The sequence below is a fragment of the Colias philodice genome, chromosome 16 (genome assembly GCF_061535455.1).
Source record: "Colias philodice isolate Cphi_HAF_F1 chromosome 16, ilColPhil1 Martin Lab GWU primary, whole genome shotgun sequence".
NCBI classification, from domain to species: domain Eukaryota; kingdom Metazoa; phylum Arthropoda; class Insecta; order Lepidoptera; family Pieridae; genus Colias; species Colias philodice.
The window spans coordinates 4,597,209-4,614,289 of record NC_143101.1 but is presented as its reverse complement, the minus strand read 5'-3'; the positions used below and the strand labels follow the sequence as shown (position 1 = coordinate 4,614,289).

The 17,081-nt window shown below is 33.5% G+C and overlaps 1 protein-coding gene across 4 annotated transcripts in view; it reads left to right on the top strand.

Moving 5' to 3' along the window:
* LOC149481611 (membralin) overlaps window positions 1-7,891 on the top strand; it is an 81,670-nt gene extending 73,779 nt beyond the window's left edge. For all 4 annotated transcript variants that reach the window (XM_089705337.1, XM_089705335.1, XM_089705336.1 and 1 more), the window contains exon 11: window positions 5,408-7,891. In XM_089705337.1, coding sequence (XP_089561463.1) covers window positions 5,408-6,127 — 720 coding nt within the window. In that variant the 3' untranslated portion in view covers window positions 6,128-7,891. The remainder of the gene's footprint in view (window positions 1-5,407) is intronic.
* Window positions 7,892-17,081: the final 9,190 nt, after the last annotated feature.

Sequence of the window (17,081 nt, the reverse complement as noted above, 5' to 3'; positions counted from 1 at the left end):
ATAAAATTTTAAAAATCTCACAAATAAGAAAACTAAGATGGGCAGAACTGGGCGTGCAAACGTATTTCTTAGCGCATTAAGCACGTACAGATTAGAATAAGCTGTATTATATAAGGTCCACGCAAACACGTGGACTGTGGAGGGATGTTTGCGCGGATCACTTTGATGTTGGCCAGCAATTGCCGGCGGCGCTCTTGCACCGGCTGAAAAACCGTTTGTACAACGTCATGTTTGCTCGCAGATGCAGCTAATATTAATACTTATTCGTTGTTTGACCGAGCCCTGTTTGTGCGTTTCGTGTTTTATTAAAAATGTCTAAGTTCACCGCAACGTTTGTGTATGTAGAGCGTATGCTCTGGCGTCTCTTTCTTAACGTCCGATATTTTCTATTTATTAATAAATTTAGGGATAGATATTGTATTTATTTGATCTATCATAAATCACATTAGGAATCTCTACGAAAAGATTTGAAAGAATACATTTGATAACAGACACGGAAGTCGCAGCGTCTGCGACTTTCGCTTCAGACATATACCTATATAAAATTTTAAAATAAATTTATTGATAATAATGATTGGCTATTTTAATTCATAATTACTCACATCAAAATATTTTCGAACAATGTAGTATTCGTAGATGTTTAATTGCAATTCGTGCATGCAAATATAACATACATAATATTTGAAATGAAATCACTATCCAAATAATTTAACAAATATAATACTTCAAATCCAAACATTTTCTGCGGGTTATCAAGATGATATTATGTTTTCTGTATCTCAAAGAGTTTCTTAATTAGTGGTACACGTAAAGGCGGTATCCCCCATGCATATTCCCTGTAACTATTAAAGTAAATCTGAAATGGAGCAGCGGACCATTAAATGGGTCATGGAATTGCCTACGGGCGAAGGGCAGTTGGGCTCACATTGCATGTACGGGGATTTTAACTCGAAATATTCACTGTAATGTTATATCTCACTAATATTGTGAATGTAATGTATGCTGCTATGTATTTTATTCAATAGGGAACAACGAAATGATTGATATGAATGAAATTTGGGTTTTAAACCTGTGTGAAGAAGTATACTTATTGTATTAAAAGCCATATCCATTCAATGTGTGTATTTGCATTACTCGAAATTAATATGATAATAAACATGCACATATCGTACATAAAAATAATCTACGCAATTAATATTTCAGCTATAAAGGTTCTAAAAATGTACAAAAATTGTATTCTTATTATTAAATAAATGTAGTCAGTCAAGGATAGAATAGTTTAATTCGTTACAAATATGGATATCATTTCAAATACCCCAACAAACACGTATCCTATTTATAAACAGTTATCTCGTTATCGGATCAAATTGTCACCATATCGAGTGTCCCAAGAAGCCGGCTCTAATTAGATCTATAATAAACAATCATAACAGTTCGTTATGAGCAGGAAATGATTAGCGGGAATTTGTCCTTATATTTCATATGGGATGTTGGGTCCAGTTGTCTCCGCTCGGAGGGCGTCAATTTCCGTTCGTACGGGGGCTAATATCACGCCGAGTGAGTCCCCCCCTCCCTGACCCCCTCCCGCCCCACGTGACCCCCCGCGTGTGCATATGACAGATATTGTATTCACTTTAAAGGAGATCTTACTAAATGCACGACAAATCTGCGAAACTCATTTCGTTGTACCGGACTGCTTTTATTTTTGATGCTAAAGTTTGCTGTGCGATGTACGAGCACGATGGTACAGATGTGAATATGTTTGTTTTTACAGTCATATTTTACGAATTCAAAATTAGGAACTATCAAATAAGGGTGATGAATATCCTTCACAAGAAAGATAGGTGAAGAAACTTATCAATTTTCGATTCCTTTTACTTACCTATTTATGTATATTATAATCTTTCGTCAGGGCTAAAGTATTTATATGATTCAATACAAGTAACTAATCTTTGAATTATTTGTGCTATTTAACAACTCTCTTATAATTACTAATATATAAAAATGAATCGCAAAATGTGTTGGTAAGCGCATAACTCGAGAACGGCTGAACTGATTTCGATAATTCTTTTTTTATTATATTCCTTGAAGTACGAGGATGGTTCTTATGTAGAGAAAACGTAAATATTATGTACCACGGGCGAAGCCGGGGCGGACTAGTTACTAATAACACACAACATTCAAGAGCCCTACTACTGAATACATATTTTAATTCGTTCTAGATTTTTCAATAATTCATACATAATTGAATAACAAATTCGATGATGCAATATATTAATTAATAACAAATTAATTCTGTCTCAAACTGTATTGCATGCTCTAATTGGAAATTAATTCTCATTGTCTTTGGCAGGTTTCTTAGAATCGACTTTAAAGCATATCTACATGTTACATTTGTAACAACTTAATCTTAGAAGGATAAACCAATTAGTTTACAATAACAAAGCCAAAACAGTAATTATTTAATTATATATAGGTAGGTAGGTAGGTAAGTAGATAAACTTTCCACTGTAAAATCCATTAACAGTTTTGCATAAAATAGAAAAAAATCTAAAAAAATTGAGGCGTATTTTTATTTAGCATCTGGTGCGATTTTGGAATATTTTTTATTCTTATATTTAGCAAATTTTAGCTCCGATTCCTTAAAAAATTGGAAACTAACCTTTTGTTTTCCACGTGTTGTACAATTTAAATTGTAATAACTATAAATTTTTCGACAGTAACCATTATTTCAATTAAAGGTGTACTTTACCGTTAAAGAGATTAAGTATTTTTTTTTTATTAGTAAGTACTAATATATACAACAAATGTTACTGTTAGTTTTAACCCAATAAAAGTAGTTAAAAAGACAATGCACATCCACTAAAACAACGTACACGCTAAAATAATTTAAGTGTACGTTTCGTAAAGCAAAACGCCCTACGGTGGAGAGAGGCTCTGTCGGCTTACAGTGGGAGACGTCGAAAAACGAGGCGGCTCCGCGGAATGCAAAGTGGGGCTTATCTTATAATCATCAAGCGTGTCAACTTATTAATAAAAATCATATTTCATGAGGTCGCCCGCTCCCGGTCGGCGACGCGACGAGCATCGTAAAATTTGCTTTCAACTTGATGCTCGCTATATTTTAAAGTCTGCAAGCTTTATTGAATGCGTGAATATTCCAAGTTAATTTTGTATTTTGCTAAGCGAATGCAGTGAAGTGCAAATTGAGTGTACATTTGCGATGAATGGTATGACGGTTGTCGAAAAAGAAGTTGTTGAGTTGTATAATTTTATTACGCGTTTTAAATAATACAATTACTTTGTAACTATGATAGTTCACTTTATGTAGATTAAAAAAAATGAATATTGAATTATAAATAACTATGATAAGCCTTTCCTATAATTATAAACGAATACCGAATCCCAATACGTACATGAATTAAATGAGCCGTTAAAGCATCCAAGACTCGTGTTCATGCGAACTTACAATAGTTGATTTTAGTTAATTTCGAGGTGGTCCTAAGTCAACAACAAGGTCGGCCATTACTGGATCTCTGTAAGTGTGGTAATCTTCTAGATCTGCCACAAATTGTAGTTAAACTTTATACAAACACTTTCAGCGGCTTACGGTTCAGTAATACGACGTATTAGCACATTAGACCCTGTTTGACATTGATATTTTATATCCTTAATTAGTTACGTTCCGGTCTCGAAATGGTTCTCTTCAAAACTTATGGTAGATAAATAATAGTGATATATGAAATCTGACCTGTTTTTTCGCTTTTATTCTTCTTCATTTTACAGAACAATATAATGTTATATTTATTAACTTATACGATTATATTAATAATAGTACATTTCATATAAATTAGTTTCCGACGGTATTCGTTTGCGTTATTAGATACGTTATATGTATTTTTTATTAAATCTTATATTCCTTGAAAAGGCAAAGACGATAAGAAAACTTTTTTCCTGTACGTATATTTAAATTATAAACAAATCTTAGTAAAACTGCAAAAAAACAGTATAATATATTTTTAATATTTCACAACACTGTATAAATGAAATATATTATCTCTACCTTAATCAATTGCGTTAACACAATATTCATCTAAAAATGTTCGTCTCGAGTTACATCAGATTAGCTAAATGAAAAGGGATTTACAAAAATATTTCCTCCTTCAGCGGGGAGACGAGCGAATTCTCGAACCTCTATTTTTCTTAGCATTTTAAATCAAAATAACTTTATTCTTGCCGGGATTCTCCACCTTCTTGTCATAATCAACACGCCGTTTGAAAAGTTTTTAAGACAATGTTGAATGTAAATGCATAAAGTATTTGGTAGACAGTTGTTGGCGAGTTAGTCACCTTTGGAATCGTTTTAAGGGCTTAAGTACTCGGTTGCAGGAAAATTTTCAAGTGCAATCTCATATTTCACGCCTTGTATTTTTAAGAGTACCTAGTTCTTGCACTCGGAAAATGGAGAATGTGTCGTAAGAAAATATTTGAGATACAATTTACTTACTACTTGATCAATTCTCCGAATCTTATACATAAAAGCTTTTAAAAAGAAACAATGTAACCAAATTTTCCTTATAGGTACTTTTAAAGCGCTTATCCCGACATATTTAATGCTTCGACATTTTAAAAATTATCCCAAAATATGATAAGCAAACTCAACTGAATCGCTATTATAATCATCGGATTCAAAAATAAACCTCGCTTTTATTCGTGTAGCAATATAACAGGGGTTGATGTAAATCTCAAAGCAACTGATTTACGGGACGCATAAAAGGCACGATTTTTGTCCATTAAATACCTTTTAAACGTTTGATCATTTTTATGTTTGCCACGGCGATGAGCAGGGAGCCGATTTCAGAGGTCATGTTAATTAACACGTTCCGAGCTTTTTTTTCCAAACATAAAACTACTATCCACGTTCTATTCATTTACTTTTTATATCTATTACTTACTCGTTTTATGAGGTTAATAAATATAAGAAAAGTTAGAATGTAGTCTATATTCAAGATTAAGTTATAAATAGGATTAATTTCGAAACGTTACATTTGTTAAACGCGAAGAAAAATACAGAGATCAGAAAATATAATTTGAAATAAAAGTTTACTCGTAGCGGTCACAAGTTTCTTAATTAAAACTTACGTCAGAACTCGCCAAGGGAGGGTGCTCTGACCCACAAATAAATAAATAAAATGAGTACTCTCACCACTGTCACGATTCCCTCATTTATTTGTCTAAAAGAAATCATTTCTACCGACCGACGTGTCTCAAACTACGATAAGATCTCGCACTATAAAACGTCCTCTTTGAACCATATTATCGGGCAATAAAAATTCCTTTAGAATGTCATAAGTAAGAATTTAAAATTATTAATTTCTGACAAATAAAATGTATTTTTTGTTCGCAGCATTCCATGTTATACTTCTTCCATCACTACGAGTTGCCCGTGATACTACAGCAAGCTCAACTGCAACAGCTTTTATTACGTAGTCACCACGGTATGGGTGGTATGATGGGGCTAGCTGGTATAGCGGCTCTGGCGAGTGGAACTGCGTATCACGATGCCCCGGGAACTGGAACACAAGCAACACCACCAACCACACAGTCTACCACACAAACCGTACAGAACACAGTACAGTCAACCACACAGACCTCACCCTCCGTGTCCACAGCTCAAACAAATACCACTCACACGGGTGACGTAATCACCTCTCGCAGTGTCACCACGGAAACGCACGCCACCGGTACCAACACTACAGGACTTGACAACGAAGACAGAGCAATCGCCGCATCCGATGAAAATAACATGAACAACTCAAACAAGACTACAAATACTACGACCGATGCTGGCATTCAAATCGAAGAGATCAGAAGAAAAACATCTGACAGCGATATCAATTTGATTCGCAACAACACAATCATAAGCAGCCTCGATGACGCTAAAAACTCCTCTAGAGGAGTGAACGAGGCTGAAGCTAATAGTGTTGGTACAGACGCGCCGAGTCTTGCGTTGGATCGTCGGCGAAAAGTGAACGTGGGGGTCGGGGAAGATCCGGCTTCCACTACCGAAGAAATGACTACGAGAATCGCGCCCAGAGCTTCCCCAGAAGCCGATGACCTAATTTAGCATCACTACCATATTACTTATAATTGCTTTGAAGACGTATTTAGTTTACAGCTATCTATTTCACTTAGAAACATTGATAGAGAACTCGGGCTCGCTATCAACGAAGTAAAATTTATATCGAAAGAGCCACTATGACACCAATAGGAATTACGGATATAGGGAATTTTTATATGATTGCTAAAATGAATTTTTGAGTCGTACAGAGTAAATAATCTATAGACGGTCCTTATAACCGTTGCTAAGAATAAAGTTACTATTTAAGTTCAGTCATTGTTGAGACAATAGGGCCTTATAGAGAAGTATTTAACGGTGTACTAGTGATTGATATAACAGCTAGGTAAATGTATTTAACTGAAATGAATTGGGTTATTTATAATATTTACAACTGCAATAAATATAGCATCACTGAAAGGAAATCAAGTTCCGTATCCTGTTAAGTATATTTGTAATACAACATATTATAGAAAAATTAAAAATTAAACAAAAATATGTTCTTCATATTCATTAACGCTTATGTCCTAATTTGATGATTTTCCGTTATATTAAATTCTAAAATGCCTGTATGGAAAATTTCCTGTCCTATCATATTGCAATTTCGATTTAGTTCCAACGTTTCGTCTGCTTTAGCAGTGTTCTATCTTCTATGTAATTAACTTTCCATACATATAAGACAATAACAGAATCTGTTAAATAACTTATTGAAACTAATAATTGTATAAAATAAAGAATGCTGAAAAACATAATATACCTTATTAAAAACAATATGGGAAACAACAACTTAATTTAACGAGATTATTAAATCTCATGCTATCCTTCTCGTTTTCATATACATTGTTGAGACAGAACTATAAGCAATATATAGAATTTCGGACGTATACCAAATATGTTGAAGAAAACCTGCCTTATAAAAGTACAAAATATTACAACGATGTTACTGATGTTTTCCCTATTGGAAATACAAAACTGCCTTTATAATTGGAAAATTATGTTTACGGTACTTTTCCACTCATATTTATGAATTGACAAAATAATATGATAACAGAAAATATAGACTAAATATTTCACGATTTTTTAATCGATATTTATGATTTCTTTTTATGCTTTAGTTAACAAAGCTCTTGGTTCCTTATGACGTGAATGATTCAAATGTTTTTCGAAGTAAATTTGAAGAAATTGTAATGATAACTAACATTTGGGGTTAATTGTGCTTTCGATATTTCATTTTACTTTATATTTAATGGCATGGATGAATTTAAATGCGTATCAATGAAAATTGAACTCTTCAAAACATTTTGATTAGTGGACATCAACTTAATTTATTAAAGGATTTATTTACTACAATATGGCATGTCTAAAGTTTTTACACTCTGTAAAAGTAGTTGTGTTATTTTAAAAAATACGCAGATCTTTCTTGAGTGACATCGAAAATACAGAGTTTAGAAAGTTTAGACATTCCCAAAAATAATAGGAAATATATTTTTTTTCTTTTTTCATTAATACGCATTGTCTCCAAACTTCAAATAGTATACGGAATAAAGGCCCTATAAGTGAAATTATCTTAGGTAATTTTTCGTATGGAAGGTGATTGTAGTTTTAAGACATGGCTGCCTCTCAGCAAGTGTAAATAGATATGAATTAAATATTTATTAGTTTAATTGTTTCACTTCATTATTTTTCTTACTTTGTTAATGCTTCGTGGGGCGTGGAAGTACGCGTACTTTTTCATTTAGTTATTAGTTTATTGCATTAAACATTTTTAGTTCATCAATCGCTTTTTATTTTTACCTGGATTACCCTTTTTTGTGTTCTAATTAATGTGTGTGATATTTTACTTGATAAACTTTTTATATAGTTAGGTGTAAAATAACTTTAAAGTGAAAGATGTAGACATCAAAGTTAATCTATACTAAGCTGAAGAGTTTGTTTGTTTGTTGGTTTGAACGCGCTAATCTCAGGAACTACTGGTTCGATTTGAAAAATTCTTTCGGTATTAGCTCATTTATCGAGGAAGGCTATAGGTTATATGTCATAACGCTAAGACTAACAGGAGCGGAGCAATGCGGGTTAAACCGCGGTGCAAAGCTAGTTAGTTCATAAATGTGAAAGCTTGGTTTGGAGCTCTATAGTTTGAATCGAAACTTATTCTTTCTTCTCTCTTTCACGCCTCAACGACTGATCGGATTTAGATGAAGTTTGGTTACATATATTTAAAAATTTATGACTATTGATTTTCCCTTAAAATGTGAACTGATTCAATAAATCAATAGTTATTTCCTAATAGTCCGTTTTCTTATGGGCATGCTTGTATGGAAAGGTATACATTTTTGAGTAAAGAAATGCCATTTGGTACGAATGTTGTACTCGTCCACCTAAGCCCAAATCGCCCGGTAGCCAGTCTTTACTCCCCTGCAGAAAGGAGGGAGGGGGGGTTATAGAAAAGAGCGCCCGGCGCTCCGAAAATAAATTCTAGCGGAGCCATTTGGACCTTTGAGTCAAGTTTGGTATCGTTTTCAGGTAACTAGATGATGCCTGATTCATCCCCCATACCAGTTTTTTTATGGTTCCGTAGCAAAATATGTCACAATCCTTAAAATAATGAACTTTTGGCAGTGGCAAAATCCAAACAAACCAGTATATTTTTATATTTTTGTATTAAACCTGGTTTATAAAAAAATACTTTCTGAAAGGCCATTTAATGCAGATTATAAAAACATTAACATGTAATATATATTTTACCATTTTCAATGTAAAATAAATTATAGGAAGTATAGTAACGCTCGTTAGCGCAGCATAGGGGGCGGCTAATAGACCCGAAAAATAAGCGATACTAACAAACAAAAACCAGCCAAGTGCTAGTCTGCCTTGTTCATCGAGTGTTTCGTATTTATTTGTCCCATACCATGTTAACTTGTCTGGTAGAACCTGGTTAACTGATACACACACACTTTCGTCTTTATAATATTAGGGTGATTTTAAATCATCTTTAAATTATAAATGAAGTCAGGTAACATTGTTAAAAATAAAGATATATAATAATAGAACGTTTTTGTATTAATAATAATGACAACCACCTCCACAATTACATAATTCGGTAGATTTGAGCTGGCGCATATTTAATCCGGAACTACAAGATTTCACGTACCAACATCTTATCAATTCAAAGCTTCTCTTTTCTTTTTATTACAGATGGGCAAGGAATATTTTGATTTTTTTTAGGCCCCCAAATAATATATACACTATACACTATACAGCCTGTAAAACTGCCCTTGAGGTGTGTTGTTTAAGGGCAGCTTCTGTGGGAGGCAAATTTTCGATCTGCCTATCTGTGTTTGTTTAAAATTTGTTTGCAACTCTCATTTACTGTCACAGCGGGGTAAGATGTGAAAAACAAACATGTACTTGTAATACTTATAAAAAAATATAATTTCTGGATAAGAGCATCTTTAAAATATTGTGACCGTCCTTACGCTATCATGCATTGTAATAACAAACTTTTCAATTTCACTGTCTGTATATTTGCCACTGTGAAGTGTTTCAAATCCTCGTGTGACATTCGAATATGTCTTCCATACCTTAAATGCATGTGTACCTATAGTTCTTTTAGACCTTCTAGCTTTGGAACACATGATATTTTGTACTAGCCATATCTTTCGACTGTTCTTATAAACAATAATTCTTATTAATACTATTTTGGCTACTACTACTATACCGTGTGTTCCAAAGCTAGAAGGTCTAAAAGAACTATAGGTACACATGCATTTAAGGTATGGAAGACATATTCGAATGTCACACGAGGATTTGAAACACTTCACAGTGGCAAATATACAGACAGTGAAATTGAAAAGTTTGTTATTACAATGCATGATAGCGTAAGGACGGTCACAATATTTTAAAGATGCTCTTATCCAGAAATTATATTTTTTTATAAGTATTACAAGTACATGTTTGTTTTTCACATCTTACCCCGCTGTGACAGTAAATGAGAGTTGCAAACAAATTTTAAACAAACACAGATAGGCAGATCGAAAATTTGCCTCCCACAGAAGCTGCCCTTAAACAACACACCTCAAGGGCAGTTTTACAGGCTGTATAGTGTATAGTGTATATATTATTTGGGGGCCTAAAAAAAAATCAAAATATTCCTTGCCCATCTGTAATAAAAAGAAAAGAGAAGCTTTGAATTGATAAGATGTTGGTACGTGAAATCTTGTAGTTCCGGATTAAATATGCGCCAGCTCAAATGTACCGAATTATGTAAATGAATTATTATTAATACAAAAACGTTCTATTATTATATATCTTTATTTTTAACAATGTTACCTGACTTCATTTATAATTTAAAGATGATTTAAAATCACACTAATATTATAAAGACGAAAGTGTGTGTGTATCAGTTAACGAGGTTCTACCAGACAAGTTAACATGATATGGGACAAATAAGTACGAAACACTCGATGAACAAGTCAGACTCGCACTTGGCTGGTTTTTGTTTGTTAGTATCGCTTATTTTTCGGGTCTATTAGCCGTCCCCTATGCTGCGCTAACGAGCGTTACTATACTTTCTATAATTAATTTTACATTGACAACGGTAAAATATATATTACTTGTTAATGTTTTTATAATCTGCATTAAATGGCCTTTCAGACAGTATTTTTTTATAAACCAGGTTTCATACAAAAATATGAAAATATACTGGTTTGTTTGGATTTTGCCACTACCAAAAGTTTATTATTTTAAGGATTGTGACATATTTTGCTAGGGAAACCTAAAAAACTGGTATGGGGAATGAATCAAGCGTCATCTAGTTACCTGAAAACGATACCAAACTCGACTCAAAGGTCCAAATGGCTCCGCCAGAATTGTTTTTCGGAGCGCCGGGCGCTCTATTCTATAACCCCCCCTCCCTCCTTTCTGCAGGGGAGTAAAGACTGGCTACCGGGCGATTTGGGCTTAGGTGGACGAGTACAACATTCGTACCAAATGGCATTGCTTTACTCAAAAATGTATACCTTTTCCCATAAGAAAACGGACTATAAAAATATGTGTATAATTGCTGCAAATTTTAGTTTGGTAATCACAATATACATATATACTAGTAAATCTATATTATACCTAATAGAGTAATGCTGATATTAAAACAGTTTTCTGATGAAATAAATTATAATGTATTAAAAAAAATCATTCTTGTAGTAAGTACTTAAGCTGGAACAGTAAATAAAAGAGTTTTCGTTTCGTACAATATATTTAATTCATCACTTTCAGGTTTAACATGACATCAAAGGAAAATAGTAGCAAAAAACTTGACAATCAAAAGATATATTTTGTGAGATACCGTAAAAACATTTTTGTCGATACTTTTTATATTATCAGTTTCTTAAAATTAGTACATATTGATATATTGTGTCTTCATATTCTTTTCTTCGTGTTCTTTGGTATGAAGTGTGGTTGGCACCTGGGAAGAAATAAAATTTTAATTAAAAACAGTGAGAAATATAAAAAATACAGGTAAGTACCTAATGAAAATATTAGTAAACATGGAAACAATATTAAACACAATATCAACACTACATATGCATTATGCAGGTCACATAGCCCAAGATTCCACTGCTTGATACTGCCTGTATCTGTTTTTATGATAAAATTAATTTTTCATAAATGTTGAGGGAGGATGTATTGAATAAGCGATAGGTTTCTTGAAAAAAAATTGTCAGCAAGTACTTGCTGCCAATTTTTCTACAAAATGGTCATTGATTACAGAAACCTATCGCTATCCTGAACCTATCCTACAACATTCATTTCAAAACAATTTCATCAAAAAAACAGATACACGAAAAATCGAGCAGTTGGATATAGGCTAATAATATATATTTATAGGTATCGATTAGGGAAATTCTTTCAGGACCATGACGCATCAATCTTCACTATGAGTCTTCCAACGGCGCATCTTCAATTGATGAATATCTCCTTGTCAGCTACGTGTATTCTCAAGCAATAACATCTCACAATGTGTGTTAATTCCCCAAGAATACGCGTGACCTTCAAGTCTGATTTATCTTCTTCCAATTCCTCTCCAACCGCTTACCTACCTAAGTTCTTAAAGCTACTATAAATAACAGCTATTAATCTGGTGATCTAAGAAAACTTTGCTGAAATACACACCATGTTTAACACTATGTAGGTACACTATTTACAAAAATATTTGGAACTACATATTTCAAATATCATAATGAATATCTACACTCCATTAAAAACAACATAGTAGTACGTGTTGATTACCAACAGTACACCATGGAGACAGTCGAATAATAGCCTAAATGTCGTGGCACAAATCAATATTTGTTTCTACTTATCCATAAATTCCCATCCGAGCATGACCCGGTGTGATCGACACAAGCAGGGCAGCGGGGCTAATCGCTCCGGCGCGTGCCGCGTCACGAACCGACCCATCGGCACAACCGGCCGGCCGGTAATCCGGTCCACAGTCCGCACATCCGTGTGTATTCGCCTTCAGCTCGGTATTGCACTGCCCAGATTTAACTGTGAACGAAACAGACACGGCTGATTGTCGAGATTAAGCGGTAAGTCTACGGTGTTTTAGCGGGCTTTGTCATTGTTTGGCGCACTTTACTCGCCTCTAGTTTTGTTTTATCTGTGGGATTAGCGAGTGTACGCTTCTTCAAATCGTACTTTAGATGGATTTTTATGTATTACAAAATTAAAATTTATTAATGGAAACTATAATAGAACACTACATGAAATGGAACCTATAATTTTCTTATGTTATTTTTAGCACGATACCAAATAGCATAAATAGAATTACTTAATATTTAAGTAGCAAAGATTCCACGAAAGATACGCTTTTAGCGATTTGTTAAGACGTGCCATCTTCAATCTATTTGTGGGGCTCGATCCCGCTAATAATCGGATATCAAACGCTCTCGGAGGTTTTATTCAAGGCGGTTTATCTGCATCGTTTGATGTTCGCCGCAAGCTTTGAAGTCGCTGCCTCGCTTTGTGACGTCGGATCCCAGCAACCTGTACAGATTAAGATACTGTTAGGGTACTTTTAACTGCCAAATAGTTAACATGAGCTACAGCTATAATCCTGAGGGTGTAGAAAATTAACAATGATAAATATAAGTATATCTATACAATTATAGCTAAGGATACACCAAGATACAATTTACATAAATATTAGTTAAGAATTATAAGTATCCAATAAAATTTATTGTGTTTTATTTAAAATTAGTAAATTTTTCTATTATAATGTTGATTCTCACTTAGGGATATGTACCTAGCATTAATGCTTTCTGCTTATCTCATCTCATATTTTATAATAACAGTTACCTACGCGTCCATACATACGATTATCTACTTATTATATACAATCATTGAAAAGTAATATTTCAAGTCTTTTATTGTGTCAGGTATACCGCTATGTCTACTATTTCCCGCAAACCCATCAAACAGATTTGCCAAGGATTTCCTAATCCATACAAGATGTGTACCTAAGTACGTTAACATTAATATTAAAATCATATTCTCCAAGGAGCAAGCATATTGTATACTGTATATAGATACATCGGTATTCGCTCAGTATTCACAATCAGCTTTGTGTGACCTGTGGGACACCTTAAATCCCAACTGTACGATATGTGACTACGCGTATCGCATGCAATGATTTCGACTGAAACGCCTATACTAACTTACCTAGGTCTGTAGTATAAGCACTGGATTTATAAGAGAACAGTTTCATAAACAAATCTGCAGTCAAAGTAAGAAGTTCTGCAGTAGGTATAGCCTAAATGTTTTGTAGTTAAAACTCAAAATATAATAATTAGGAAATAAATTCACTATATTATCAAATTATCTTGCTACCTTAGATGTTCATTGTAGGAATTTTAGTAACTAAGTATGTGCTTTAATTTCAAAACCATACCCTGTTGAAAAACCAAAGAGACAATGAAAGTAAATATAAAGTTACACCTCAAAATATATCGTTGTAACCACTATTGTTCAAACTTCAAATCTGCAAAAGTTTCATTGAGTAGCTTCATTCATCAAGTACTTATTGGAAATAAGGAAAATAAATGAATTTATTGAAAAGGACTTAGTGAAACATTTTTATGTAAGTAGATAAAAAAATTTAACTTTCTGAAAAAAATAATTTCCAATACAATTTGATCATCTATTTCACTAAAATCATAACTCAATTCTGACAATTTACTAGATAGTAACAAAGATGTAAAACACTGGAATTGACAATTTTATAACACTATTGTGTGTCGCACGTGTAGATAATTGTATTTCGTTTTTACAAAACTACGTTATTCAAACCAAACCGAAATTACACTCACCTGCTGTATTTTATATTCCACAGCTAGACTTTTTGGTATTAATTGTAGTTTGATTTTCGGAATAGTCCCTATATATAAAAAAATCTGTCCTAGTTTAGTTCAGTGAACCGCGCAACTCGTAGCGTCTATATCACAGAACAGTAAAAACACTATATAGAGTCAAAAATAACGCATGCATTCAATAATTATAATTATGTAAGATATCACATTCTGTAAAACAAACCCGGTTAAAATACCACTGGATATTTAGAAACTGAAGGAACATTTGGTTCTAATAACTAAAAGCTTTTGTCATTCTTCCGCTAACAATTCGTCCTGAGGCATGCGGTCGGACAAAGCAAAATTAATTTCAAAATACACGGAAAGAAATTACCTTTCATCCCGCAAATGGGGGAAAGGTGAAAGTTTCAAACAAGGGAACACTCGGAAAGACTTAAAAATAATAAAGAGGACGTAAATGTTGGTCGCGTCGGGGACAATCCCTCGCTTCGTATAAATCTAAATGTTTTGCCGGAGCATGAAACTGGCATTGCTTTTATAAACCGCACGATTCTCATTTTTTTCTTTTACACTCGAGACTACTATTTGCAACTGTTAAGAAATAGGTACCTACTACATATTAATTTGATACTAATTAAATAAACTCCAATAATTTAACATTTAAATTACTTTTATTAAAATATTGTTTGTTTACCGAGTATTTGTTTCCAACAATGAATCCGGTAATATCTCAAAAGTAAATCTCAATTATTAAAAGTTCGCTATCTGCTAGACAATATCCTAAATCGTGGAAACAAACTTAATTAAGTTGGAATGTAGTAATAAGCGATCATTTTTCTTGGGCGCTAAGCAGACTCGTATTTCTGACATTTTAATTTTCCAAGACGCTCCGCCTCCCCACGGAGCGCTTAAGTAGTCTGCGACATTACAGACTAATTTTTATATGCCTTTTTACAAGATCCACGGATAATCGAACTGCCAATCTGGATATTGAACAAAAGAGCTTCTTTGAAACGAGGTAGAACTAATAGAAAACTTTCATATAGCGTTCTACCGAAGCTGCTTGTGATGTAAAACGAACATACCTTCCGGGGTTGGGGTAATTTTAAATATTATCTAAAGCAAGGGTTTCTTACTATATAAAATACGAAAATATTGTTTTAAGAACACACTTGTTCTCCTACTTTGTTTAACTTGAACTTCAGTTTGTATGAATTTATTTGATCCTATGAAATGCTTTTGTGTGTTTTATTGACTGATATGTTTCATAGAATTCATACTTTACCTATATAAGAGAAGAAGAGATGCATTTATTTATCAAAATATTAGGTACTCCTACTCCTTGGAATGCTTGAATGATAGTTATATTTATTCTTAAATAGTGCATTTATTTGCCTTCCAAGATATAAAATATCGTATGCACTATTTTCAAAGTCACACACAAAAGCTTTTAAATTTTCCTATCGTACGCTAAACGTTCCGTTGTCTCGCGGTTGATTAGCATTTTAATTAGCTGTCGCAAGCCAGCCCCGACCACCTGCAGCCCTTTGCCCAGTCTTTGTCAATAATATGCATATTTCTTCATAAAATAATGACTCCTTAGCACCGCAGTCTTTTGTAAAGTTAGTGATAGATTTATGAGCTTGAAGATTGATGAATGTATTAGGTTTTTTTTTTAATATAACATTTTGTTGGAAGATTTATTTTGATAATTGTATAATGGGATGGAATTCAGAGAGGCAAATATGTGTTATAATATGCAACTTTAACATCACTTAATATTTTACTCTAGCATTGAAAAATAGAATCTAACATTCATAAAACAAAGATGAATTCCTGCTAGATTACCGAAACACTCTTACGGATCATTAATCCGACTAAACTCGATTTAAATTAGTACACCGTGTGGGGAAACTCAAGTCATCCGTCGCCGTCACCGCAACATCAAAGGGTGCCGACAGGCTCGCCCGAAATGATCCCACGACAACCATAAATGAATTCGTTAATTACACTAGTGTTGATTTTCTAAGGAACACCCCAGGGAACGCCTCTCAATTACTTATCATCAAATTAAACTTGCTACGGCATCGTATCGACTTACCTTCTGTCGTGTTAAAATCATTATTTGTTCGCAATGAAGCCCATAAGTGATTAAGCGATTCCCTAGATATGATATTAACCTAATTCGGGATTGTTTAGCTACTAGAGTTTAATTTACGTAATGTCGGTTAGATTTGCTATTAATTCTTAATCGTGGTTACGTTGGTAATTAGGGTTTAGATTTATGTTTTGGTTAATTATTAATCATATCGATCGAATGGTGAATTAATAACATATTATAAAGCTTATCAAAAAAATATAAAACAGGTAGACATAAAACAAGGTCTGTTTAGAATAGAACAATGAAAGAACTGTGTAAGAGTTTATCGGTCTGTCTGTCGTGTATTTATTTACTCAGATATTTTGGTGTATAGCCATTTAGATATAGGTATTGTAATAATTTATATCAAACTATGTGAGTTATCTCCAGTCCGCAGACGCTCACACCGAAGCGTCAAGCCTGTCCCAGCTTATTGTATGTTGATTCTACTCGATAA